Source organism: Oncorhynchus masou, unplaced genomic scaffold, assembly GCF_036934945.1.
Source record: "Oncorhynchus masou masou isolate Uvic2021 unplaced genomic scaffold, UVic_Omas_1.1 unplaced_scaffold_1657, whole genome shotgun sequence".
NCBI classification, from domain to species: Eukaryota; Metazoa; Chordata; class Actinopteri; order Salmoniformes; family Salmonidae; genus Oncorhynchus; species Oncorhynchus masou.
The window spans coordinates 9,662-36,970 of NW_027006692.1; the positions used below are offsets into that span (position 1 = coordinate 9,662).

A 27,309-nucleotide genomic window follows, 5' to 3' on the forward strand; every position below is an offset into this window, starting at 1 on the left:
GGGACGTGCTGAAATATCTGAACGTCACTGCCACCGCCGCCGCCTTTGGCCAAAGGAGATCTGTAACTACTGGCGGGTCACTCGCATTTTGGGATAGTTGAAGATCGAATTAGGAAACCTGTCAACAACAACCAAGGATTCAATATATATATATATATCTACCCACAGGATACAACAGCGGAAATAAAAGCTTTTCGCTCCGGTTTAGTGGTTAGTTCAAACGGCTTTAGTTAGAGCTTCACTTTTAGATCGCCAAGTCAGGTGTATTTATTAAACACGTTGTAACGTATTTCTTTGACTGAGTTGATTACAGCGATTGATGTGATTCCTAATTCTACACTAAATGGTTATGGAGAAGAAGAGGATGGATTGTCCCTCTCTGCCACCGGGCTGGAAGAAAGAAGAAGTGATCCGGAAGTCAGGGCTCAGTGCTGGCAAGAGTGATGTCTATTACTACAGGTAATGATCGAGCGTGATGTTAAACAACAATAATGTTACTTACTTTGCTTGATAAGTTCACAAGTTATAATAGCTGGTCTGATTTAGCTGTCACAACTCGTTTCCAAATGAAAAAAAAAAATGTAGGCGAAAGCTTACAAGTTATCGATACCTTGAGCTTGGTCACCCACTTACGTTGGTTGCCACAATGTTGCTAATGTCAGCAGTGTGAACACTGTATCAATAACCCCAACACGTTACATTGTTTTCGTATAGACGCCACAAGTTCATATCTAACTGTTTAGACTGTAGAGCGGAGTTTTTATTCACGAAAACTCAGTAGTTATGTCTCAACATTATTTGGGTCACTTGGAGATTTTTGACATTGTCTTATCATGTGACTGACTGATTGGAAATGCAGTGATCTTGTTTGCAATCGAGGCTGAACTATTGGAACACGGCCCTCTGTTTAAAGTACAGTATCTTGTGAGTAATTCCTTGGCAATGTAGCCTTCCAGCATTGGACCAAATGGTCTGTAAAAGCCATGGTCTTTTGGAACCACTGGTGTCTATACATTCAACTCTTCAAAGCTCAAAGACAGCGCTGTCGGACTTCACCTTCCACAGTAACTCATCCATTGTTGCTATTAAAGCTATCATCTAGTCAGACCATTACTCTGTTCCAGCTGTCTGCTAGGTACTGTCTGCTGGGTACTGTCTGCTGGGTACTGTCTGCTGGGTACTGTCTGCTGGGTACTGTCTGCTGGGTACTGTCTGCTGGGTACTGTCTGCTGGGTACTGTCTGCTAGGTACTGTCTGCTGGGTACTGTCTGCTGGGTACTGTCTGCTGGGTACTGTCTGCTATGTACTGTCTGCTGGGTACTGTCTGCTGGGTACTGTCTGCTGGGTACTGTCTGCTAGGTACTGTCTGCTGGGTACTGTCTGCTGGGTACTGTCTGCTGGGTACTGTCTGCTGGGTACTGTCTGCTGGGTACTGTCTGCTAGGTACTGTCTGCTGGGTACTGTCTGCTGGGTACTGTCTGCTGGGTACTGTCTGCTGGGTACTGTCTGCTAGGGTACTGTCTGCTGGGTACTGTCTGCTGGGTACTGTCTGCTGGGTACTGTCTGCTGGGTACTGTCTGCTGGGTACTGTCTGCTGGGTACTGTCTGCTGGGTACTGTCTGCTGGGTACTGTCTGCTGGGTACTGTCTGCTGGGTACTGTCTGCTGGGTACTGTCTGCTGGGTACTGTCTGCTGGGTACTGTCTGCTGGGTACTGTCTGCTGGGTACTGTCTGCTGGGTACTGTCTGCTGGGTACTGTCTGCTGGGTACTGTCTGCTGGGTACTGTCTGCTGGGTACTGTCTGCTGGGTACTGTCTGCTGGGTACTGTCTGCTGGGTACTGTCTGCTGGGTACTGTCTGCTGGGTACTGTCTGCTGGGTACTGTCTGCTGGGTACTGTCTGCTGGGTACTGTCTGCTGGGTACTGTCTGCTGGGTACTGTCTGCTGGGTACTGTCTGCTGGGTACTGTCTGCTGGGTACTGTCTGCTGGGTACTGTCTGCTGGGTACTGTCTGCTAGGTACTGTCTGCTGGGTACTGTCTGCTGGGTACTGTCTGCTAGGTATGGTCTGCTGGGTACTGTCTGCTAGGTACTGTCTGCTGGGTACTGTCTGCTGGGTACTGTCTGATGTATTAGAGATTTTAACCAACTTTATCTTGTCCATACTTCCACAATTTCTGACTTGGGAGACAACCAGTGTTTTCTAAACGTCCGTGTCTAGTTGCAGGGGGTTTGTTTTGAATCTAGAAAATGTGCCATTATTACATTTAAATACATGTTCTGCTCCATGAATACAACAATGTGTACGCCTCTATCTTGTCTATTTTGAAATATTTTCTCATTGATTGAGAATGGTGGGTGTCCCAAGTGCCACATGTCATGATGCCGCTCAACCTTTCTCAAACAACGAGGGAAGATTTGAAATAGACAAGAGGACGGCGTACACATTGTTGAATTACTACATTTAACAACTTAAAGAGTTTTCTAGATTCAGACAAACCCCCTGCAACTAGATACGGACGTTTAGAAAACATTGGTTCTCTTCCAGGTCGGGAATTGAGGAACTGTGTGCAAGTTCAGGTTAGTTAGGTACTGTTTGGTGTTTCACAGAATTTATCTAATCATTTGTATTTGTATGTATTATGGATCTCCATTCCTGGGGTCCAGTAAAATTAAGGCTGTTTTGCATTTTTTAAAAACATTATAATATATTCACAACATATTTCACAACATATTAAGTGTGTGCCCTCAGGCCCCTACTCTACTACCACATATCTACAACACAAAATCCGTGTGTGTATAGTTTGTATGTCATTGTGTGTTTATTTTCATGTGTCTGTGTCTCTTCACAGTCCCCGCTGTTCCATAAGGTGTTTTATCTGTTTTTTAAATCTGATTCTACTTCTGCATCAGTTACCTGATGTGGAATAGAGTTCCACGTAGGCATGGATCTATGTAGTACTGTGGAATAGAGTTCCATGTAGTCATGGCTCTATGTGGTACTGTGGAATAGAGTTCCATGTAGTCATGGCTCTATGTAGTACTGTGGAATAGAGTTCCATGTCGTCATGGCTCTATGTAGTACTGTGGAATAGAGTTCCATGTAGTCATGGCTCTATGTAGTACTGTGGAATAGAGTTCCATGTAGTCATGGCTCTATGTAGTACTGTGGAATAGAGTTCCATGTAGTCATGGCTCTGTGTAGTACTGTGGAATAGAGTTCCATGTAGTCATGGCTCTATGTAGTACTGTGGAATAGAGTTCCATGTAGTCATGGCTCTATGTAGTACTGTGGAATAGAGTTCCATGTAGTCATGGCTCTATGTAGTACTGTGGAATAGAGTTCCATGTAGTCATGGCTCTATGTAGTACTGTGGAATAGAGTTCCATGTAGTCATGGCTCTGTGTAGTACTGTGGAATAGAGTTCCATGTAGTCATGGCTCTATGTAGTACTGTGGAATAGAGTTCCATGTAGTCATGGCTCTATGTAGTACTGTGGAATAGAGTTCCATGTAGGCATGGCTCTGTGTAGTACTGTGGAATAGAGTTCCATGCAGTCATGGCTCTGTGTAGTACTGTGGAATAGAGTTCCATGCAGTCATGGCTCTATGTAGTACTGTGGAATAGAGTTCCATGTAGTCATGGCTCTATGTAGTACTGTGGAATAGAGTTCCATGCAGTCATGGCTCTATGTAGTACTGTGGAATAGAGTTCCATGTAGTCATGGCTCTATGTAGTACTGTGGAATAGAGTTCCATGTAGTCATGGCTCTATGTAGTACTGTGGAATAGAGTTCCATGTAGTCATGGCTCTATGTAGTACTGTGTGCATCCCATAGTCTGTTCTGGACTGTGAAGAGACCTTTGGGGACATGTCTTGTGGGGTATGGATGGGTGTCAGAGCTGTGTGTTAGTAGTTTAAACAGACAGCTCGGTGCATTCAGCTTGTCAATACCTCTCATAAATACAAGTAGTATCTCTTTTCCGCTTTGAGCCAGGAGAGATTAACATGCATATTATTAATATTAGCTCTCTGTGTACATCTAAGGCCCAGCCGTGCTGCCCTGTTCAGAACCAGCCGTGCTGCCCTGATCTGAGTTGATTGTAGTTTTCCTAAGTCCCTCTTTGTGGCACAAACAGTGGTCCAGGTGAGACCAAACTAGGGCCTGAAGGACCTGCCTTGTTGACAGTGTTGTTAAGAAGGTAGAAACTAGGGCCTGTAGGACCTGCCTTGTTGATAGTGTTGTTAAGAAGGTAGAAACTAGGGCCTGTAGGACCTGCCTTGTTGATAGTGTTGTTAAGAAGGTAGAAACTAGGGCCTGTAGGACCTGCCTTGTTGATAGTGTTGTTTAGAAGGTAGAAACTAGGGCCTGTAGGACCTGCCTTGTTGATAGTGTTGTTAAGAAGGTAGAAACTAGGGCCTGTAGGACCTGCCTTGTTGATAGTGTTGTTAAGAAGGTAGAAACTAGGGCCTGAAGGACCTGCCTTGTTGATAGTGTTGTTAAGAAGGTAGAAACTAGGGCCTGTAGGACCTGCCTTGTTAGTGCTATTAAGAAGGTAGAAACTAGGGCCTGTAGGACCTGCCTTGTTGATAGTGCTGTTAAGAAGGTAGAAACTAGGGCCTGTAGGACCTGCCTTGTTGATAGTGTGGTTAAGAAGGTAGAAACTAGGGCCTGAAGGACCTGCCTTGTTGATAGTGCTGTTAAGAAGGTAGAAACTAGGGCCTGTAGGACCTGCCTTGTTGATAGTGCTGTTAAGAAGGTAGAAACTAGAGCCTGTAGGACCTGCCTTGTTGATAGTGCTGTTAAGAAGGTAGAAACTAGGGCCTGTAGGACCTGCCTTGTTGATAGTGTGGTTAAGAAGGTAGAAACTAGGGCCTGAAGGACCTGCCTTGTTGATAGTGCTGTTAAGAAGGTAGAAACTAGGGCCTGTAGGACCTGCCTTGTTGATAGTGCTGTTAAGAAGGTAGAAACTAGAGCCTGTAGGACCTGCCTTATTGATTGTGCTGTTAAGAAGGCCGAGAAGGTAGAAACTAGGGCCTGTAGGACCTGCCCTGTTGACAGTGTTGTTAAGAAGGTAGAAACTAGGGCCTGTAGGACCTGACTTATTGATAGTGTTGTTAAGAAGGTAGAAACTAGGGCCTGAATGACCTGCCTTATTGATAGTGTTGTTAAGAAGGTAGAAACTAGGGCCTGAATGAACTGCCTTATTGATAGTGCTGTTAAGAAGGTAGAAACTAGGGCCTGTAGGACCTGCCTTGTTGATAGTGTTGTTAAGAAGGTAGAAACTAGGGCCTGTAGGACCTGCCTTGTTGATAGTGCTGTTAAGAAGGTAGAAACTAGAGCCTGTAGGACCTGCCTTGTTGATAGTGCTGTTAAGAAGGTAGAAACTAGGGCCTGTAGGACCTGCCTTGTTGATAGTGTGGTTAAGAAGGTAGAAACTAGGGCCTGAAGGACCTGCCTTGTTGATAGTGCTGTTAAGAAGGTAGAAACTAGGGCCTGTAGGACCTGCCTTGTTGATAGTGCTGTTAAGAAGGTAGAAACTAGAGCCTGTAGGACCTGCCTTATGGATTGTGCTGTTAAGAAGGCCGAGAAGGTAGAAACTAGGGCCTGTAGGACCTGCCTTGTTGACAGTGTTGTTAAGAAGGTAGAAACTAGGGCCTGTAGGACCTGACTTATTGATAGTGTTGTTAAGAAGGTAGAAACTAGGGCCTGAATGACCTGCCTTATTGATAGTGTTGTTAAGAAGGTAGAAACTAGGGCCTGAATGAACTGCCTTATTGATAGTGCTGTTAAGAAGGTAGGAACTAGGGCCTGTAGGACCTGCCTTGTTGATAGTGTTGTTAAGAAGGTTGAAACTAGGGCCTGAATGACCTGCCTTATTGATAGTGCTGTTAAGAAGGCCGAGAAGGTAGAGCAGTGCTTTATTATGGACAGACTTCTCCCCATCTTAGCTACTGTTGTATCAATATGTTTTGACCATGACAGTTTACAATTCAGGGTTAGTCCAAGCAGTTTAGTTTCCTCAACATGCTCAATTACCACTTTATTTATTACAATATTTAGTTTCGGTTCAGGGTTTAGTGAATAATTTGTTCCAAATACAATGCTTATAGTTTTTAAATTTTTAGCACTAATTTATTCCTTGCCACCCATTCTGAAACTAACTGCAGCTCTTTGTTGAGTGTTGCAGTCATTTCAGTCTCTGTAGTAGCTGACGTGTACAGTGTTGAGTCATCAGCATACATAGACACATACTTTATTCAAACCCAGTGGCTTGTCATTAGTAAAGATTGAAAACAGTAAGTGGCATTGGGAGCTGCCTTGGGGAATTCCTGATTATTCCTGGATTATGTTGGAGAGGCTTCCATTAAAGAACACCCTCTGTGTTCTGTTAGACAGGTAACTCTTTATCCACATTATAGCAGGGGGTGTAAAGCCATAACACATACGTTTTTCCAGCAACAGACTATGATCGATAATGTCAAAAGCTGCACTGAAGTCCTCCAAAACAGCCCCCGCAATCATTTTATCATCAATTTCTCTCAGCCAATCAGTGATTTGTATAAGTGCTGTGCTTGTTGAATGTCCTTTCCTATAAGCTGAAAGTCTGTTATTATTATTTGTTTTTACTGTAAAATAGCATTGTATCTGGTCAAACACTATTTTTTTCCAAAAGTTTACAAACGGTCTGTAACAGGCTTTATTTTCCTTAGGTAGGGGAATAGCATTTGCTTCCCTCCAGGCCTGAGGGCACACACTTTCTAGTAGTCTTAGATTGAAGATATGGCAAATGGGAGTGGCAATATTGTCCTCAGTTACCCTCAGTTCTTGTCCATCCTAGTTGTCAGACCCCGGTACCAATGGGTTTTTATGGACCATTTTAGAAGGACCATGCTGAAGGCTACATTGCCAAGGAATTCCTCACAGGTACTGTACTTTAGACAGAGGGCTGAGTTCCTAGTCGGGAATTGAGAATGTATTTAGGTTGGTTGGTAATTCTCTGTTGCTATACCAACCAGTAGCAAACCGGTAACGGCTAACGGAGCATCGCATTAGCCTGTTACAATCTGCTCGTTACATCTATTGGTGATCCGATGCAGGTTCCTCAATTCCAACTTGTTGCGGACTGTGTATGTGGCGGTGTATGTTTGTGTGCGTTTGAGAGGAGTCAGATTCAAGCAAATCGATACTATGAAAGTTAGCAACGTTTGTGTGTTCTTGTGATCTACTGAGTTTTCCTTCCACCTGCGAAAATCAAAGAGAAACGTAGCTCATGCAATTCATTCACCTCCCTTGAATCCCAACGAGTCAATTATCAGATTAAGATATATTTTGTTCCAGGTAACATCTGTAATTATCAGAGCATAGACAATTTACAACATGCTAGGCCATGCATGATTCCCTCATCCCCCTCCTCAGCTCAGTGTTCTGAAGGCAAAGCCCTCTGGGCTTGGCTAGCGCCTCTGCAGTGTGACTACGGCTGCTTTGCATCCTGGGACCAATAGGCCAATGAGCCTGTGTGTGTATGTACTCTACACCCAAGCCCCTTCTTCTCTCCACTTGGTGAAAAACATGCCTCATTCCTATTTAAATCGTGTGATCCCAGCAGCATGTGATGAGTGTGTGCTGTGTAGACCTGTGTATTAGTGGGGAGCTGTGTAGCGTAGATCTGTGTGATGGTGTGAAGAGTGTGTGGTGAAAGCGTATGAGGCCTGTGTGATTATCTGTGAGTAAGGGCAACGGATGGTCTGAGGTGAGGCCTGTGTGATTATCTGTGAGTAAGGGCAACGGATGGTCTGAGGTGAGGCCTGTGTGATTATCTGTGTGTAAGGGCAACGGATGGTCTGAGGTGAGGCCTGTGTGATTATCTGTGTGTAAGGGCAACGGATGGTCTGAGGTGAGGCCTGTGTGATTATCTGTGTGTAAGGGCAACGGATGGTCTGAGGTGAGGCCTGTGTGATTATCTGTGTGTAAGGGCAACGGATGGTCTGAGGTGAGGCCTGTGTGATTATCTGTGTGTAAGGGCAACGGATGGTCTGAGGTGAGGCCTGTGTGATTATCTGTGTGTAAGGGCAACGGATGGTCTGAGGTGAGGCCTGTGTGATTATCTGTGAGTAAGGGCAACGGATGGTCTGAGGTGAGGCCTGTGTGATTATCTGTGTGTAAGGACAACGGATGGTCTGAGGTGAGGCCTGTGTGATTATCTGTGTGTAAGGGCAACGGATGGTCTGAGGTGAGGCCTGTGTGATTATCTGTGAGTAAGGGCAACGGATGGTCTGAGGTGAGGCCTGTGTGATTATCTGTGTGTAAGGGATTATCAACGGATGGTCTGAGGTGAGGCCTGTGTGATTATCTGTGTGTAAGGGCAACGGATGGTCTGAGGTGAGGCCTGTGTGATTATCTGTGTGTAAGGGCAACGGATGGTCTGAGGTGAGGCCTGTGTGATTATCTGTGAGTAAGGGCAACGGATGGTCTGAGGTGAGGCCTGTGTGATTATCTGTGTGTAAGGGCAACGGATGGTCTGAGGTGAGGCCTGTGTGATTATCTGTGTGTAAGGGCAACGGATGGTCTGAGGTGAGGCCTGTGTGATTATCTGTGAGTAAGGGCAACGGATGGTCTGAGGTGAGGCCTGTGTGATTATCTGTGTGTAAGGGCAACGGATGGTCTGAGGTGAGGCCTGTGTGATTATCTGTGAGTAAGGGCAACGGATGGTCTGAGGTGATGCCTGTGTGATTATCTGTGTGTAAGGGCAACGGATGGTCTGAGGTGAGGCCTGTGTGATTATCTGTGTGTAAGGGCAACGGATGGTCTGAGGTGAGGCCTGTGTGATTATCTGTGAGTAAGGGCAACGGATGGTCTGAGGTGAGGCCTGTGTGATTATCTGTGAGTAAGGGCAACGGATGGTCTGAGGTGAGTTCTTGTGGGCAGTGTGTAGTTTGTTGTGTACTTGTACTTGTTAGCATTTACCTGGCATCCGCTATGAGAATTCCTTAGTACTCGTTAGCATTTACCTAGCATCCTCTATGAGAATTCCTTAGTACTTTTTAGCTTTTACCTAGCATCTGCGATAAGAATTCCTTAGTACTCGTTAGTATTCTGGTAAACGGTAATACTGTAATATTCCGGAATGGCACAGGCAGGATATGGAAATCTGCATACCGCCCAACTCTAATTTACAGGTACAAACATCCTCACCCACTGAGCACCAGACATCCATGAACCTTGAAAAGTAGTCAAAATTTGGTCAGTGGGCAAATTTTAAACCAATCATAGATGTCTGTGATGTGATGTGTTTGTAGCCTAACCTGCACAAGGAGCTGCCAAATCTGTGATTTTTAGTGCATTTTGAATTGGGTATTAGAATAAGTCTGTAGGTGGTAATATCTCTCTCGGAGCTGATTTGTCAGTATTGTGAAGCTAAGATTTGAACGGAGAAACCTGATCGACGATCAGCACGGACTTTCTTTCCATCCTATCAGTATTGACACAAGCTCCAACGACGCACTTAGCGACTTTTCTCTCTGCGTTGTTACGTCTTCGGCTGTTGTAAGACGCATCGTTGAAAACACTCGTAAGCCATGAATTCTATTGGGAAACCAGGTCTGAGTTTTGACCATTCTCGTGGTGAGAGAGCAGCACAAAAAACAGGAGCCACGGACATACTGATTATTCAATGCCACACAGCAGCTCAGCACCTATTGGTTGGTATGCAAACTAAACAGATGCTATTGATCCCAGTGTTGGTATGGTTGGTATGCAAACTAAACAGATGCTATTGATCCCAGTGTTGGTATGGTTGGTATGCAAACTAAACAGATGCTATTGATCCCAGTGTTGGTATGCAAACTAAACAGATGCTATTGATCCCAGTGTTGGCTCTTTTTTAATTTGTAGTGACACTCCTAAATTAAACTCTTCTTAACAGTGTTATGAATCCCATAACTAGCCTACAGATGTTGTTGCACTCGTTATGTTGTTTATCCATCCATTATTTTACCAGGTTAGTTGACTGAGAACACGTTCTCATTCTCATTTGCAGCAACGACCTGGGGAATAGTTACAGGGGATGAATGAGCCAATTGTAAACTGGGGATTATTAGGTGACCCTGACAGTATGAGGGCCAGATTGGGAATTTAGCCAGGACACCAGGGTTAACACCCCTACTCTAACAATAAGTGCCATGGGATCTTTAATGACCTCAGAGAGTCAGGACACCAGGGTTAACACCCCTACTCTTACAGTAAGTCCCATGGGATCTTTAATGACCTCAGAGAGTCAGGACACCAGGGTTAACACCCCTACTCTAACAATAAGTGCCATGGGATCTTTAATGACCTCAGAGAGTCAGGACACCAGGGTTAACACCCCTACTCTTACAGTAAGTGCCATGGGATCTTTAATGACCTCAGAGAGTCAGGACACCAGGGTTAACACCCCTACTCTAACAATAAGTCCCATGGTATCTTTAATGACCTCAGAGAGCCAGGACACCAGGGTTAACACCCCTACTCTTACGATGAGAGCCATGGGATCTTTAATGACCTCAGAGAGTCAGGACACCAGGGTTAACACCCCTACTCTTACAGTAAGTCCCATGGGATCTTTAATGACCTCAGAGAGTCAGGACACCAGGGTTAACACCCCTACTCTTACAGTAAGTGCCATGGGATCTTTAATGACCTCAGAGAGTCAGGACACCAGGGTTAACACCCCTACTCTTACAGTAAGTGCCATGGGATCTTTAGTGACCACAGAGAGTCAGGACACCAGGGTTAACACCCCTACTCTAACAGTAAGTGCCATGGGATCTTTAATGACCTCAGAGAGTCAGGACACCAGGGTTAACACCCCTACTCTAACAGTAAGTCCCATGGGATCTTTAATGACCTCAGAGAGTCAGGACACCAGGGTTAACACCCCTACTCTAACAGTAAGTGCCATGGGATCTTTAATGACCTCAGAGAGTCAGGACACCAGGGTTAACACCCCTACTCTTACAGTAAGTGCCATGGGATCTTTAATGACCTCAGAGAGTCAGGACACCAGGGTTAACACCCCTACTCTTACAGTAAGTGCCATGGGATCTTTAATGACCTCAGAGAGTCAGGACACCAGGGTTAACCCCCTACTCTTACAGTAAGTGCCATGGGATCTTTAATGACCTCAGAGAGTCAGGACACCAGGGTTAACACCCCTACTCTTACAGTAAGTCCCATGGGATCTTTAATGACCTCAGAGAGTCAGGACACCAGGGTTAACACCCCTACTCTTACAGTAAGTGCCATGGGATCTTTAATGACCTCAGAGTGAGTCAAGACACCAGGGTTAACACCCCTACTCTTACAGTAAGTCCCATGGGATCTTTAATGACCTCAGAGTGAGTCAAGACACCAGGGTTAACACCCCTACTCTTACAGTAAGTCCCATGGGATCTTTAATGACCTCAGAGAGTCAGGACACCAGGGTTAACACCCCTACTCTTACAGTAAGGGCCATGGGATCTTTAATGACCTCAGAGAGTCAAGACACCGGTTTAACGTCCCATCCGAAAGACGGCATTGGGATATTTTTTTAGACCAGAGGAAAGAGTGCCTCCTACTGGTCCTCCAACACCACTTCTAGCAGCATCTGGTCTCCCATCCAGGGACTGACCAGGACCAACCCTGCTTAGCTTCAGAAGCAAGCCAGCAGTGGGATGCAGGGTGGTATGCTGCTGGCCTTGTAGCTATGCATGAATATGGTCTGTAACCTGACTGTCTAGGGTCCTACTTACATGGTCTGTAACCTGACTGTCTAGGGGTCCTAGCTACATGGTCTGTAACCTGACTGTCTAGGGGTCCTAGCTACATGGTCTGTAACCTGACTGTCTAGGGGTCCTAGCTACATGGTCTGTAACCTGACTGTCTAGGGGTCCTAGTTACATGGTCTGTAACCTGACTGTCTAGGGGTCCTAGCTACATGGTCTGTAACCTGACTGTCTAGGGGTCCTAGCTACATGGTCTGTAACCTGACTCATCATGTCTAGTGGTCCTAGCTACATGGTCTGTAACCTGACTCATCATGTCTAGTGGTCCTAGCTACATGGTCTGTAACCTGACTCATCATGTCTAGGGGTCCTAGTCCAAGCTACGTGGTCTGTAAACTTAATGAATGTGTGCATTTATGTAGGAAATCGGCGTTTGAAGACCGTGTGGGATGTGCCCAGTAGACAGCAACTTACTGAGTTCAGGGCCAGCTCTGTCTTGACCTCCTGATTGGCCAGTACAAGCGGTTTATGATGTGTTCAGACGATGAGGAAACCAGAATATTTACAAAAAGGAAGCCACGCAGACATGCCTAAATTAAAGATTGAAAACCAAACTAAAGGCCTCATGGCCACCAAACCAACCATCAGCCTCACAGCTCTGCCAGCTGGGACGCTGACTAACCGTCACCCTAATTGGCAGCACCTGGACAAGGTTTCTGCTGCCTCCTGGGGGTGGAGTGTGGAAGTGTATCCCAGAGAGTGTGTTTGTCTATGTCCTAATAAGAACCTTGTCCCCATATCAGAATATGTAGAATAGATTGTCGTTTGGGTTTCCCCTTGTTCACAAAGCAAGTTCTCTGCATATCGTTGGGGCGAGGAACATTGGGGGAGTGGTGTCGTTGGGTTGGTTTAAGGGTCTGTCTGTGGCTGTGTGTCCGGGGGGAGTGGGGGTGTAAAACGACCCCACGTTGTCGGTTGGTGCTCATGTTAATGCATGTGTCGTCCCCTCGCTGCCTCACTGGCAGTAGGCGAGGTTAACCTCTGTAGATGTTAGGCAGCAACTGTTCTCGCTCCCCAGCCATATGCTGCATGGCCTCTTCACACCTGGGATCAAAGTGCTCTTGTTCACTCTCGAACTGATCTTAGATCACAACCTGACGCTCGTCTCTCTTGTTCACTCTCGAACTGATCTTAGATCACAACCTGACGCTCGTCTCTCTTGTTCACTCTCGAACTGATCTTAGATCACATACTGACAGTGCTGAATGAACCTGAAATCTGTGGACTGAACCAAATACAGTCACAACATTTCTGAGATCCATGAGACCCAAGGAGCTTGTATTATGTCGTTACAACGTTACTTTTTTTTGAAAACGGCAACTTTTAGGACACCTCGGGTCTTATTTGAGGAATAGGCTACTGATAACTCTGAAACGGGTCCTAAAGCTTTCATGACAGGTCTAGTAGGATGATGGGTTATTGGCCCTTTTTGGTTCTCAGCATCTCATGGAGGGATTCGTTTCCGCCGCTCATTTCTTTCTTAAAACCCTCGTTAAACTACTTTTTTTGAGATGGAATTTCGTTATTTATTCATGGCTTTATGGGTAGAACGTTGGCTACCACCCAAGCCATAGACAACCACCCAAGCCAAGCCATAGACACCCACCCAAGCCATAGACAACCACCCAAGTCAATCATCGGAATATCGGCCTACGAATCAAAATTCTGAGACATTAGACTCGTCTTTAACATATTTATCTAGAGGACTAATTCTGTCAATAGAAGGCAGACAACAAGTCCATTCCTCAGTCAGTCACACAGTCAGCCAGTCAGTCACACAGTCAGTCAGTCAGTCACACAGTCAGTCAGTCAGTCACACAGTCAGTCAGTCAGTCACACAGTCAGTCAGTCAGTCACACAGTCAGTCAGTCAGTCACACAGTCAGTCACACAGTCAGTCAGTCAGTCCGCTCAAACGGAAAGAGCGGAGGGGGGGGGGAGCAGCAGAGAGAGTCATCACGGCCACGTAGAAGAGACAGCTCTGTGTGCCATTGTGAAAAGCAGCTGTGTGGTCACTGAAGTGAAGGGTTAACTGTCTTAGCGAGCGCTGGCTGGGTTCAGGGTTGTTCACTCACCTCAGCGTGCTGTACTGCATTCAGCTTAGAGCCACTGTGCACCCACACGCTCTGCTCAGCGCTAAGCTACTGACCTACATGTCACTGTCTGTCGTTCTCGCTAGGCTGTCTGTCTGTCACTCTAGCAAGGCTGTCTGTCTGTCTGTCATTCTAGCTAGGCTGTCTGTCTGTCTGTCTGTCTGTCTGTCTGTCTGTCTGTCTGTCTGTCTGTCTGTTCTAACTAGGCTATGTCTGTGTTCTAAATGGCACCTACGAAAGTCATCAAAACCCCCAACCACCCAAGCCATAGACAACCACCCAAGCCATAGACAACCACCCAAGCCATAGACAACCACCCAAGACAAGCCATAGACAACCACCCAAGCCCTAGACAACCACCCAAGCCCTAGACACCCACCCAAGCCCTAGATAACCACCCAAGCCCTAGATAACCACCCAAGCCCTAGACAACCACCCAAGCCATAGACAACCAACCAAGCCCTAGACAACCACCCAAGCCATAGACAACCACCCAAGCCATAGACACCCACCCAAGCCATAGACTACCACCCAAGCCATAGACACCCACCCAAGCCATAGACAACCACCCAAGCCATAGACAACCACCCAAGCCATAGACTACCACCCAAGCCAAGCCATAGACACCCATCTGGGTCGTCACCAGCATGTGCGTTTCTGAGAGAGCAGCGTTCAGAGTCTGCTGCGTCACAGTGCGGGGAAGAGAATAATTCATGATTCCCTGGTTCTTCATGCCCACGCCCAGTTTTTACCTCCCTAATTAACACACCTGAGAGAGACGTCTGTCCGCCTGCCTGTCTCTCCGTCTGTCTGTTCCGGGGAGGGGGAGGAGCATGCCATGGGAGACTGCCCCTTGACCTTCGCTGGCAAGCAAACGCCCCTTCACTACTACCAGCTGCTCTCACAACCACACACACAGCCATCGCCAGACAGACAGGAAGACGGACACATTGGGAAACTTCATGAAAATCTCTCTCCACTCTCAGTTTTGCTTGAGCTCAAATCAAAATCAAATCAAATGTTATTTGTCACATACACATGGTTAGCAGATGTTAATGCGAGTGTAGCGAAATGCTTGTGCTTCTAGTTCCGACAATGCAGTAATAACCAACAAGTAATCTAACTAACAATTCCTAAACTACTGTCTTATACACAGTGTAAGGGGATAAAGAATATGTACAAAAGGATATATGAATGAGTGATGGTACAGAGCAGCATAGGCAAGATACAGTAGATGGTATAGAGTACAGTATATACATATGAGATGAGTATGTAAACAAAGTGGCATAGTTAAAGTGGCTAGTGATACATGTATTACATAAGGATGCAGTCGATGATATAGAGTACAGTATATAGGTATGCATATGAGATGAATAATGTAGGGTAAGTAACATTATATAAGGTAGCATTGTTTAAAGTGGCTAGTGATATATTTACATAATTTCCCATCAATTCCCATTATTAAAGTGGCTGGAGTTGAGTCAGTGTCAGTGTGTTGGCAGCAGCCACTCAATGTTAGTGGTGGTGTCTACACCAAGATAGAATGCAGGGAGAATGCAGGGAGAAGCCAGGGAGAAGCCAGGGAGAAGCCATGGGGAAGCCATGGGGAAGCCAGGGAGAAGCCATGGGGAAGCCATGGGGAAGCCATGGGGAAGCCTGGGAGAAGCCATGGGGAAGCCTGGGAGAAGCCAGGGGAGAAGCCATGGGGAAGCCAGGGAGAAGCCATGGGGAAGCCTGGGAGAAGCCATGGGGAAGCCAGGGAGAAGCCATGGGGAAGCCTGGGAGAAGCCATGGGGAAGCCTGGGAGAAGCCTTGGGGAAGCCATGGGGAAGCCTGGGAGAAGCCATGGGGAAGCCTGGGAGAAGCCATGGGGAAGCCTTGGGGAAGCCTGGGAGAAGCCATGGGGAAGCCATGGGGAAGCCTGGGAGAAGCCATGGGGAAGCCATGGGGAAGCCATGGGGAAGCCTGGGGGAAGCCTGGGGGAAGCCATGGGGAAGCCATGGGGAAGCCTGGGAGAAGCCAGGGAGAAGCCATGGGGAAGCCTGGGAGAAGCCATGGGGAACTACAGAGACTAGCCTATAAGACACTGCTCCTCTCTCAGTCCCACTACCATGGTTCTCTACTCTCACTCCCTCTACCATGGTTCTCTACTCTCTCTCACTCCCTCTACCATGGTTCTCTACTCTCTCTATCTCTCCCTCTACCATGGTTCTCTACTCTCTCTCTCACGCCCTCTACCATGGTTCTCTACTCTCTCTCTCATGCCCTCTACCATGGTTCTCTACTCTTTCTCTCTCCCTCTACCATGGTTCTATACTCTCTCTCCATCTACCATGGTTCTCTACTATCTCTCTCTCTCCCTCTACCATGGTTCTCTACTCTCTCTCCCTCTACCATGGTTCTCTACTATCTCTCTCTCTCCTTCTACCATGGTTCTCTACTCTCTCTCCCTCTACCATGGTTCTCTACTCTCTCTCTCTCTCTCCCTCTACCATGGTTCTCTACTCTCTCTCTCTCTCCCTCTACCATGGTTCTCTACTCTCTCTCTCTCTCCCTCTACCATGGTTCTCTACTCTCTCTCTCTCTCTCCCTCTACCATGGTTCTCTACTCTCTCTATCTCTCCCTCTACCATGGTTCTCTACTCTCTCTCTCACGCCCTCTACCATGGTTCTCTACTCTCTCTCTCTCTCCCTCTACCATGGTTCTCTACTCTCTCTCTCTCTCTCCCTCTACCATGGTTCTCTACTCTCTCTCTCACGCCCTCTACCATGGTTCTCTACTCTCTCTCTCACGCCCTCTACCATGGTTCTCTACTCTTTTCTCTCTCCCTCTACCATGGTTCTCTACTCTCTCTCCCTCTACCATGGTTCTCTACTCTCTCTCTCCCTCTACCATGGTTCTCTACTCTCTCTCTCCTCCCTATACCATGGTTCTCTACTCTCTCTCTCTCTCCATCTACCATGGTTCTCTACTATCTCTCTCTCCCTCTACCATGGTTCTCTACTCTCTCTCCCTCTACCATGGTTCTCTACTATCTCTCTCTCTCCTTCTACCATGGTTCTCTACTCTCTCTCCCTCTACCATGGTTCTCTACTCTCTCTCTCTCTCTCCCTCTACCATGGTTCTCTACTCTCTCTCTCTCTCCCTCTACCATGGTTCTCTACTCTCTCTATCTCTCCCTCTACCATGGTTCTCTACTCTCTCTCTCACGCCCTCTACCATGGTTCTCTACTCTCTCTCTCTCTCCCTCTACCATGGTTCTCTACTCTCTCTCTCTCTCTCCCTCTACCATGGTTCTCTACTCTCTCTCTCACGCCCTCTACCATGGTTCTCTACTCTCTCTCTCTCTCTCCCTCTACCATGGTTCTCTACTCTCTCTCTCACGCCCTCTACCATGGTTCTCTACTCTTTTCTCTCTCCCTCTACCATGGTTCTCTACTCTCTCTCTCCCTCTACCATGGTTCTCTACTCTCTCCCTCTACCATGGTTCTCTACTCTCTCTCTCTCTCTCCCTATACCATGGTTCTCTACTCTCTCTCTCTCTCCCTCTTCCATGGTTCTCTACTTTCTCTCTCACTCCCTCTACCATGGTTCTCTACTCTCTCTCACTCCCTCTACCATGGTTCTCTACTCTCTTTCTCTCTCTCTCCCTCTACCATGGTTCTCTACTCTCTCTCTCTCCCTCTTCCATGGTTCTCTACTTTCTCTCTCACTCCCTCTACCATGGTTCTCTACTCTCTCTCTCTCTCTCTCTCCCTCTACCATGGTTCTCTACTCTCTCTCTCTCTCTCTTTCTACCATGGTTCTCTACTCTCTCCCTCTACCATGGTTCTCTCTTCTCTCTCCCTCTACCATGGTTCTCTACTCTCTCTCTCTCTCTTTCTACCATGGTTCTCTACTCTCTCCCTCTACCATGGTTCTCTACTCTCTCCCTCTACCATGGTTCTCTACTCTCTCTCCCTCTACCATGGTTCTCTACTCTCTCTCCTCTACCATGGTCCTCTATACCTCTCTTCCCCTTATTTTCCACAACCACTTTGCTGTGTAACTTTACTGCTGCACATGCAAATTAGCATGATAGCTGAGCTAACTACGTGGAAACATTGCCTACATGTTCACAACGATAGCTGACATTTTCACAAGCCAGTCTAGAAAGTTGACAGCGTTTGGTATCTTCCTTCATAAGGCCTTCTTTCTATGAGTGACTTCACTATTAGATTCTCTAGTCCTCTCTGCATGAAGAACCACTGTGGAATTCCACACCCTCAAATCCCTCTCACCAGTGATCTGTGTGGTCGAGCCAGTCAGTCAGAGTAGGCTGGGTTGTGTTTGTCTCGGTTCTCTCTGAAAAGACGTTGTGTGTGTCTCTGGTTCGGTTTTGACTCATCGCTGAGTCATGTAGCGGCCTAGCTCCTAGTCACCTACCCACTCGCTCCTGAGACGCTTCAAGGTCACACACACACACACACACACACACACACACACACACACACACACACACACTCATCTGTGTCCTTCCGACCGCCGGTCACAGATCGACGTGCATAGCGATGAGTCACAGAGCTGGGCGCTCCCCTCGTCTGCGTATGAGATGGGTTCGGCTGAGGTGGAGACTGAGCTAAACGGAGAAGTAGTGGCGGTCAGACAACCTCTCGGATTGTTTTCAACGGCCTTTCAGTTAAGTGAGGGTCTGAGTCACACAACGTCACGGTGTTATGCTTTGGACACACAGCGATGACACCTGAAACCCCACCTCTTCAAGGAATACCTAGGATAGGATAAAGTAATCCTTCTCACCCCCCCTTAAATGATTTAGATGCACTATTGTAAAGTGGCTGTTCCACTGGATGTCAGAAGGTGAATTCACCAATTTGTAAGTCGCTCTGGATAAGAGCGTCTGCTAAATGACTTAAATGTAAATGTAATGTAAATGGCTGATAGCAGCTCTCTGTAGAATCCTCAGAATACAACATAGAAAATGTCAGCCGATATTCTAGTCAGAGGCTCTTGTTTCCTGTTTCAAGATGCCTGGTTCTGAGATTACAGCGACCATCTGTGTGTCGTCTACTGTGTGAGCCAGCTGTTTAAACGGACCCTATTGTAGGCCTTGGTCTGAAGAGGAAATGCTATTTTCTAATTGACCAACCTGTCCGGGTTAAGGATGTGATCACATCCAGTCTCTCTCTCTCAGCACTGACTGAGTTTATCCTTAGGAAAACAACCCCAGACATCCCATTCATCTGTCCAGTCACCCCGGCCCCCGGCTCGCCATCCGTCCGGTCCCCGGCCATCCGTCCGGTCACCCCGCCATCCGTCCGGTCACCCCGGCCATCCGTCCGGTCACCCCGCCATCCGTCCGGTCACCCCGCCATCCGTCCGGTCACCCCGGCCATCCGTCCAGTCACTCCCGGCCATCCGTCCGGTCACCCGGCCATCCGTCCGGTCACCCCCGCCATCCGTCCGGTCACCCGGCCATCCGTCCAGTCACCCCGGCCATCCGTCCGGTCACCCCGCCATCCGTCCAGTCACCCCATTCATCCGTCCGGTCACCCTGGCCATCCGTCCGGTCACCCCGGCCATCCGTCCGGTCACCCCCCATTCATCCGTCCGGTCACCCGGCCATCCGTCCAGTCACCCCATCATCCGTCCGGTCACCCGGCCATCCGTCCGGTCACCCGGCCATCCGTCCGGTCACCCGGCCATCCGTCCAGTCACCCGGCCATCCGTCCAGTCACCCCGGCCATCCGTCCAGTCACCCCGGCCATCCGTCCAGTCACCCCGGCCATCCGTCCAGTCACCCCGGCCATCCGTCCAGTCACCCCGGCCATCCGTCCAGTCACCCCGGCCATCCGTCCAGTCACCCCGGCCATCCGTCCAGTCACCCCGGCCATCCGTCCAGTCACCCGGCCATCCGTCCAGTCACCCGGCCATCCGTCCAGTCACCCCGGCCATCCGTCCAGGCCCTACCACTCCATTACCCTATTTTACTCAGACTCAGCTCACCGGTCATTTTGTAGGGTAATAAAGACGCTCTCCATTTTGTTCTCCACTATAATCTTTGCTCAAGAAATGCTGGCCAATTTTTTTTCTAATATAAATATAGCCAGGAAGAGAGACTTGAGTAGTAGGGAGGAGGATAGAGCGTCAAGACAACAACCTCTCCCTGAACGTGAGCGAGACAAAGGCCCTGGCCCTGGACTATAGGAACAGAATGGCTGAACAGGTCCCGATTTACATCGACGGGGCGAAGTGGGTCGAGCTTCAAGTTCCTCTCTGTCCACACCACAAAGGATCATGGTCCAAACACACCAACACTGTTGTGAAGAGGACCTGACAACGCCCCACTGCTTAGCATCCGACCGCAAGGCGTTACAGAGGGTACTGCGTATGGCCCAGTGCATCACTGGTGTCGAGCTTCCTGCCATCGAGGACCTCTATACCAGGTGGTGTGAGAAGAGGCCCAGCCACCCAAGCTGTAGACTGCTCTCTCTGGTACCTCAAGAGTTACCAATGTGCCTGGAGCCATCCAGGACCTCTATACCAGGCGGTGTGAGAAGAGGCCCAGCCACCCAAGCTGTAGACGGCTCTCTCTGGTACCTCAAGAGTTACCAATGTACCTGGAGCCATCCAGGACCTCTATACCAGGCGGTGTGAAAAGAGGCCCAGCCACCCAAGCTCTAGACTGCTCTCTCTGGTACCTCAAGAGTTACCAATGTACCTGGAGCCATCCAGGACCTCTATACCAGGCGGTGTGAAAAGAGGCCCAGCCACCCAAGCTCTAGACTGCTCTCTCTGGTACCTCAAGAGTTACCAATGTGCCTGGAGCCATCCAGGACCTCTATACCAGGCGGTGTGAGAAGAGGCCCAGCCACCCAAGCTGTAGACGGCTCTCTCTGGTACCTCAAGAGTTACCAATGTACCTGGAGCCATCCAGGACCTCTATACCAGGCGGTGTGAGAAGAGGCCCAGCCACCCAAGCTGTAGATGGCTCTCTCTGGTACCTCAAGAGTTACCAATGTGCCTGGAGCCATCAGGACCTCTATACCAGGCGGTGTGAGAAGAGGCCCAGCCACCCAAGCTGTAGACTGCTCTCTCTGGTACCTCAAGAGTTACCAATGTGCCTGGAGCCATCCAGGACCTCTATACCAGGCGGTGTGAGAAGAGGCCCAGCCACCCAAGCTGTAGACTGCTCTACCCACACACTGGACTCTACCCACACACTGGACTCTACCCACACACTGGACTCTACCTACACACTGGACTCTACCCAACACACTGGACTCTACCCCCACACACTGGACTCTACCCCCACACACTGGACTCTACCCCCACACACTGGACTCTACCCCCACACACTGGACACTACCCCACACACTGGACTCTACCCACACACACTGGACTCTACCCACACACACTGGACTCTACCCACACACACTGGACTCTACCCACACACACACACTGGACTCTACACCCACACATTGGACTCTACCCCACACACTGGACTCTACCCACAAACATGCACGTTGGACCCTACCCACACCCTGGACCCTACCATGCACGCTGGGCCATACCCCGCACACTGGACCCTACCCCACACACTGGACTCTACCCACACACTGGACTCTACCCACCCACACTGGACTCTACCCACCCACACTGGACTCTACCCACCCACACTGGACTCTACCCACCCACACTGGACTCTAACCACACACACTGGACTCTACCCACACACACTGGACTCTACCCACACACACTGGACTCTACCCCCACACACACTGGACTCTACCCCCACACACACTGGACTCTACCCAACACACTGGACTCTACCCACAAACACGCACCCTGGACCCTACCCACACCCTGGACCCTACCATGCACGCTGGGCCATACCCCGCACACTGGACCCTACCATGCACGCTGGACCCTACCATGCACGCTGGGCCATACCCCGCACACTGGACCATACCCCCCACACTGGGCCATACCCCGCACACTGGACCCTACCCCGCACGCTGGACCCTACCCCTATCTGAACTGGTTCAATAAGAAAAGCTTGTTTTCTGTTTTGCTATGGTATGCCCTAATGAACACGACCCAGGAGAAGGAGTTGGTAGTAACTGTCTGCTTGATGGGTTTGGCCAGGGATATATGTTTCTGGGTTGTGATGCCATTAATCCTCTGCCACATAAGATGGTCCTCCCTACTGCCTTTAAATGTTTCCTCCAGCCTGAGAACTAGTCAAGTGTTTCTTGGGAGAATTGAATTTAGCCTAAGTACATGTGACAACTGGCAGGTGTTACTTATGTTGACAACCCCACTACCATGACATAATGAGACTGGCAGCTCTGCTATTAATACAGCCCCACTACCATTACATAATGAGACAGGCAGCTCTGCTATTAATGCAGCCCCACTACCATGACATAATGAGACTGGCAGCTCTGCTATTAATGCAGCCCACTACCATGATGTAATGAGACTGGCAGCTCTGCTATTAATACAGCCCCACTACCATGACATAATGAGACTGGCAGCTCTGCTATTAATATAGCCCCACTACCATGACATAATGAGACTGGCAGCTCTGCTATTAATACAGCCCCACTACCATTACATAATGAGACTGGCAGCTCTGCTATTAATACAGCCCCACTACCATTACATAATGAGACTGGCAGCTCTGCTATTAATACAGCCCCACTACCATTACATAATGAGACTGGCAGCTCTGCTATTAATACAGCCCCATTACCATGACACAATGAGACTGGCAGCTCTGCTATTAATACAGCCCCATTACCATGACACAATGAGACTGGCAGCTCTGCTATTAATACAGCCCCATTACCATTACATAATGAGTCTGGCAGCTCTGCTATTAATACAGCCCTACTACCATGACATGATGAGACTGGCAGCTCTGCTATTAATACAGCCCCACTACCATGACATAATCAGACTGGCAGCTCTGCTATTAATACAGCCCCACTACCATTACATAATGAGACTGGCAGCTCTGCTATTAATACAGCCCCATTACCATGACACAATGAGACTGGCAGCTCTGCTGTTAATACAGCCCCACTACCATGACATGATGAGACTGGCAACTCTGCTATTAATACAGCCCTTTTACCATGACACAATGAGACTGGCAGCTCTGCTATTAATACAGCCCCACTACCATGACATGATGAGACTGGCAGCTCTGCTATTAATACAGCCCCACTACCATGACACGATGAGACTGGCAGCTCTGCTATTAATACAGCCCTGTTACCATGACACAATGAGACTGGCAGCTCTGCTATTAATGCACATTGCTGGCTTTAGTAACATTGTGAAATACATGAGCTACCCTGGTCTCTGTGGAACGTTCCTCTCTTGAAAGGTTGATGCTTTTGAACCTTAACACTCGGTACAGTACATCTGTCATAACTGTTTGTTAACTAACACTGTTGTTGTTGTTGTCTTTCCTCTTCACCCCTCAGTCCCAAAGGGAAGAAGTTCCGGAGCAAACCCCAGCTGTCCCGTTACCTAGGCAACACGGTGGACCTGGGATGTTTTGACTTCCGAACGGGCAAGATGATGCCCGGCAAGATGCAGAAGAACAAACAGAGGCTACGGAATGAGAACCTCACCATCAACAAGGTACAGGTTAGCTTAGGCTACATGTTCTTCAGATGCCATTCACTCCTTTCTCCCAATGGCCTCCTATTTATTATTAATATTATTTTGAAACTTTTAGTGAACCTTTGAGCAGGTAGTCCTATTGAGACCATTCTATTCTCAGCCCTTTGCTAGCAGTGGTTTTCTTCCCAATTATCTCCAAACTCTCAAAGTGTGCACTTGTTCACTTCCCTTGGACAGGAAGTGACTGGGAAAAGTAATATAGTGGGAATGTCCTCTCGAGCCCATGCCTCTACCAATCCAATGCTTTTACATTTGTGGAAAGTAGTCAATGAGTGTACACTTCAGGACAAAGGAGATATGATTGCCTGTGGGGTTCTCCCCTCCATGTAGCACAGTAGCTGACCTCTCACCTGCCCTGTCGCCTACCTTTTAGAATGACCCATCTGTTGAATTCGGTAGCTGACTGTCCTCTCATCTCACCTGCCCTGTCTACTAGCTGACTGTCCTCTCATCTCACCTGCCCTTTCTACTAGCTGACTGTCCTCTCATCTCACCTGCCCTGTCTACTAGCTGACTGTCCTCTCCTCTCACCTGCCCTGTCTACTAGCTGACTGTCCTCTCTTCTCACCTGCCCTGTCTACTAGCTGACTGTCCTCTCCTCTCACCTGCCCTGTCTACTAGCTGACTGTCCTCTCTTCTCACCTGCCCTGTCAACTAGCTGACTGTCCTCTCTTCTCACCTGCCCTGTCAACTAGCTGACTGTCCTCTCTTCTCACCTGTCCTGTCTACTAGCTGACTGTCCTCTCACCTGCCCTGTCTACTAGCTGACTGTCCTCTCACCTGCCCTGTCTACTAGCTGACTGTCCTCTCACCTGCCCTGTCTACTAGCTGACTGTCCTCTCACCTGCCCTGTCTACTAGCTGACTGTCCTCTCACCTGCCCTGTCTACTAGCTGACTGTCCTCTCTTCTCACCTGCCCTGTCAACTAGCTGACTGTACTGTGGTTTAGTGTGGTGTCTACTAGCTGTACTGTGGTTTAGTGTGGTGTCTACTAGCTGACTGTACTGTGGTTTAGTGTGGTGTCTACTAGCTGTACTGTGGTTTAGTGTGGTGTCTACTAGCTGTACTGTGGTTTAGTGTGGTGTCTACTAGCTGTACTGTGGTTTAGTGTGGTGTCTACTAGCTGTACTGTGGTTTAGTGTGGTGTCTACTAGCTGTACTGTGGTTTAGTGTGGTGTCTACTAGCTGTACTGGGGTTTAGTGTGGTGTCTACTAGCTGTACTGGGGTTTAGTGTGGTGTCTACTAGCTGTACTGTGGTTTAGTGTGGTGTCAACTAGCTGACTGTACTGTGGTTTAGTGTGGTGTCTACTTGCTGTACTGGGGTTTAGTGTGGTGTCTACTAGCTGTACTGTGGTTTAGTGTGGTGTCTACTAGCTGTACTGGGGTTTAGTGTGGTGTCTACTAGCTGTACTCTGGTTTAGTGTGGTGTCTACTAGCTGTACTCTGGTTTAGTGTGGTGTCTACTAGCTGTACTGGGTTTAGTGTGGTGTCTACTAGCTGTACTGTGGTTTAGTGTGGTGTCAACTAGCTGTACTGGGTTTAGTGTGGTGTCTACTAGCTGTACTGGGGTTTAGTGTGGTGTCTACTAGCTGTACTGTGGTTTAGTGTGGTGTCTACTAGCTGTACTGGGGTTTAGTGTGGTGTCTACTAGCTGACTGTACTGTGGTTTAGTGTGGTGTCTACTAGCTGTACTGTCCCAACACACTGGAAGCCCCCAGACTCTCTAGGTGTTGGAACCTCCAGTCTAGACTGTACTGGAGGCCAACAAGACATGGATCCATGACCTCATTACAGCACGTTCGTTGTAGTTTTTCCAACACACGTGATGTAACATTGCAGATCTGCTACCTGGTCTTGGTCTTCTCCACCTGGCCTCTCCCTCTCCTCTTCCTCCTCAACCTTCTCCTCTTCCTCTTCCTCCCCTACCTCTTCTTCTAACTTGTCCCTCTATCTCTTCCTTTTCATCTTCCGCCACTTCCTCCTCCTCTAAAGCTACCTCCTCTTCATCATCTCCTCTCCCTCCTCCTCCTCTGCTTCCTCCTTCCTCTTCCTCCTCCCATTCTTCCTCCTCCTCTTCCTCTCCTCTTCTTCGATGTTGAATGGTCCTAGACCCATTGGGTCATCGAGGTCCTGGCGGAGTTGGCTAAGAAATAAACACGTAATTCTGTAGATTCCTACAGACTAAATATGCACAAATATTTTTTGGACCTCAGCCTATTTAAAGGACATTTGGCTAACTGTATGGTGTATTATACAGCCAGGGCTTCAGTCTGTCAATTTGAAGCCACTTTGGGTCCCTATAGATTACTGGTGGTGCACACTTGGCCTTATTCTTCCCTCTTCTCTGTTCCTCTCTGCTCTGCTCTCCTCTCTGTTCCTCTCTGCTCTCCTCTCTGTTGCTCTCTGCTATCCTCTCTGTTCCTCTCTGCTCTCCTCTCTGTTCCTCTCTGCTCTCCTCTCTTCTCTCCTCTCTTCTCCTCTCTGCTCTGCTCTCCTCTCTGCTCCTCTCTGCTCTCCTCTCTGCTCTCCTCTCTGTTCCTCTCTGCTCTCCTCTCTGTTCCTCTCTGCTCTCCTCTCTGCTCTCCTCTCTGTTCCTCTCTGCTCTCTCTGTTCCTCTCTCCTCTCTGTTCCTCTCTGCTCTCCTCTCTGTTCCTCTCTGCTCTCCTCTCTGTTCCTCTCTGCTCTCCTCTCTTCTCTCCTCTCTTCTCCTCTCTGCTCTGCTCTCCTCTCTGCTCCTCTCTGCTCTCCTCTCTGCTCTCCTCTCTGTTCCTCTCTGCTCTCCTCTCTGTTCCTCTCTGCTCTCCTCTCTGTTCCTCTCTGCTCTCTCTGTTCCTCTCTCCTCTCTGTTCCTCTCTGCTCTCCTCTCTGTTCCTCTCTGCTCTCCTCTCTGCTCTCCTCTCCTGGCTCTCTACTCTCCTCTGTTCCATTCTGTCCCTCATGCATCCCTAACCCTGTCCCAGCATTCTAACTCTGTCTAGTAAAGTAAACCATGCACTAGTTATTAAAAACGATAGCTTAAGTTTTTTAAAGAGTTCGCTAACTAAAAAAGGTTTCATTTGAATTCAGGCTGATTTAACGTTAGCTAGCTACGTTAGCTGACACTCTTGTCCCTGTTCCCCTTTTGCTACAGTGGCTGGAAATATTTCAATAAACTCATCTGGAGAAAAAAATAAAAATACATGTAAATCGAAGATGTATCTGTCTTGCTTCCACTTGACACAGTTCCAAACTAACTAGCCTAACTAGCTAGAAATGACCAGGCCTACTGTACATCTCACTGTAGAAATGACCAGGCCTACTGTACATCTCACTGTAGAAATGACCAGGCCTACTGTACATATTACTGTAGAAATGACCAGGCCTACTGTACATCTCACTGTAGAAATGACCAGGCCTACTGTACATCTCACTGTAGAAATGACCAGGCCTACTGTACATCTCACTGTAGAAATGACCAGGCCTACTGTACATCTCACTGTAGAAATGACCAGGCCTACTGTACATCTCACTGTAGAAATGACCAGGCCTACTGTACATCTCACTGTAGAAATGACCAGGCCTACTGTACATCTCACTGTAGAAATGACCAGGCCTACTGTACATCTCACTGTAGAAATGACCAGGCCTACTGTACATCTCACTGTAGAAATGACCAGGCCTACTGTACATATTGCTGTAGAAATGACCAGGCCTACTGTACATCTCACATCT

At 48.2% G+C, this 27,309-nt stretch overlaps 1 protein-coding gene across 1 annotated transcript; it reads left to right on the plus strand.

Annotated features, from left to right (window-relative positions):
* LOC135531813 (methyl-CpG-binding domain protein 2-like) lies at window positions 1-26,761 on the plus strand. The gene is made up of 3 exons (XM_064959602.1): window positions 1-459; window positions 23,396-23,555; window positions 26,729-26,761. Exons 1-3 carry the CDS (start codon window positions 344-346, stop codon window positions 26,747-26,749), a joined length of 297 nt encoding a protein of 98 aa, XP_064815674.1. The 5' UTR covers window positions 1-343; the 3' UTR covers window positions 26,750-26,761.
* Window positions 26,762-27,309: the final 548 nt, after the last annotated feature.

Bases quoted from the DNA above. Each gene is read 5' to 3' on its own strand.
- LOC135531813 (XM_064959602.1), top strand. From the start codon at position 344: ATGGTTATGGAGAAGAAGAGGATGGATTGTCCCTCTCTGCCACCGGGC. The intron at 460-23,395 runs GTAATGATCGAG...TTCACCCCTCAG, and splicing joins AGTGATGTCTATTACTACAG to TCCCAAAGGGAAGAAGTTCC. The intron at 23,556-26,728 runs GTACAGGTTAGC...CTTTTGCTACAG, and splicing joins AGAACCTCACCATCAACAAG to TGGCTGGAAATATTTCAATA.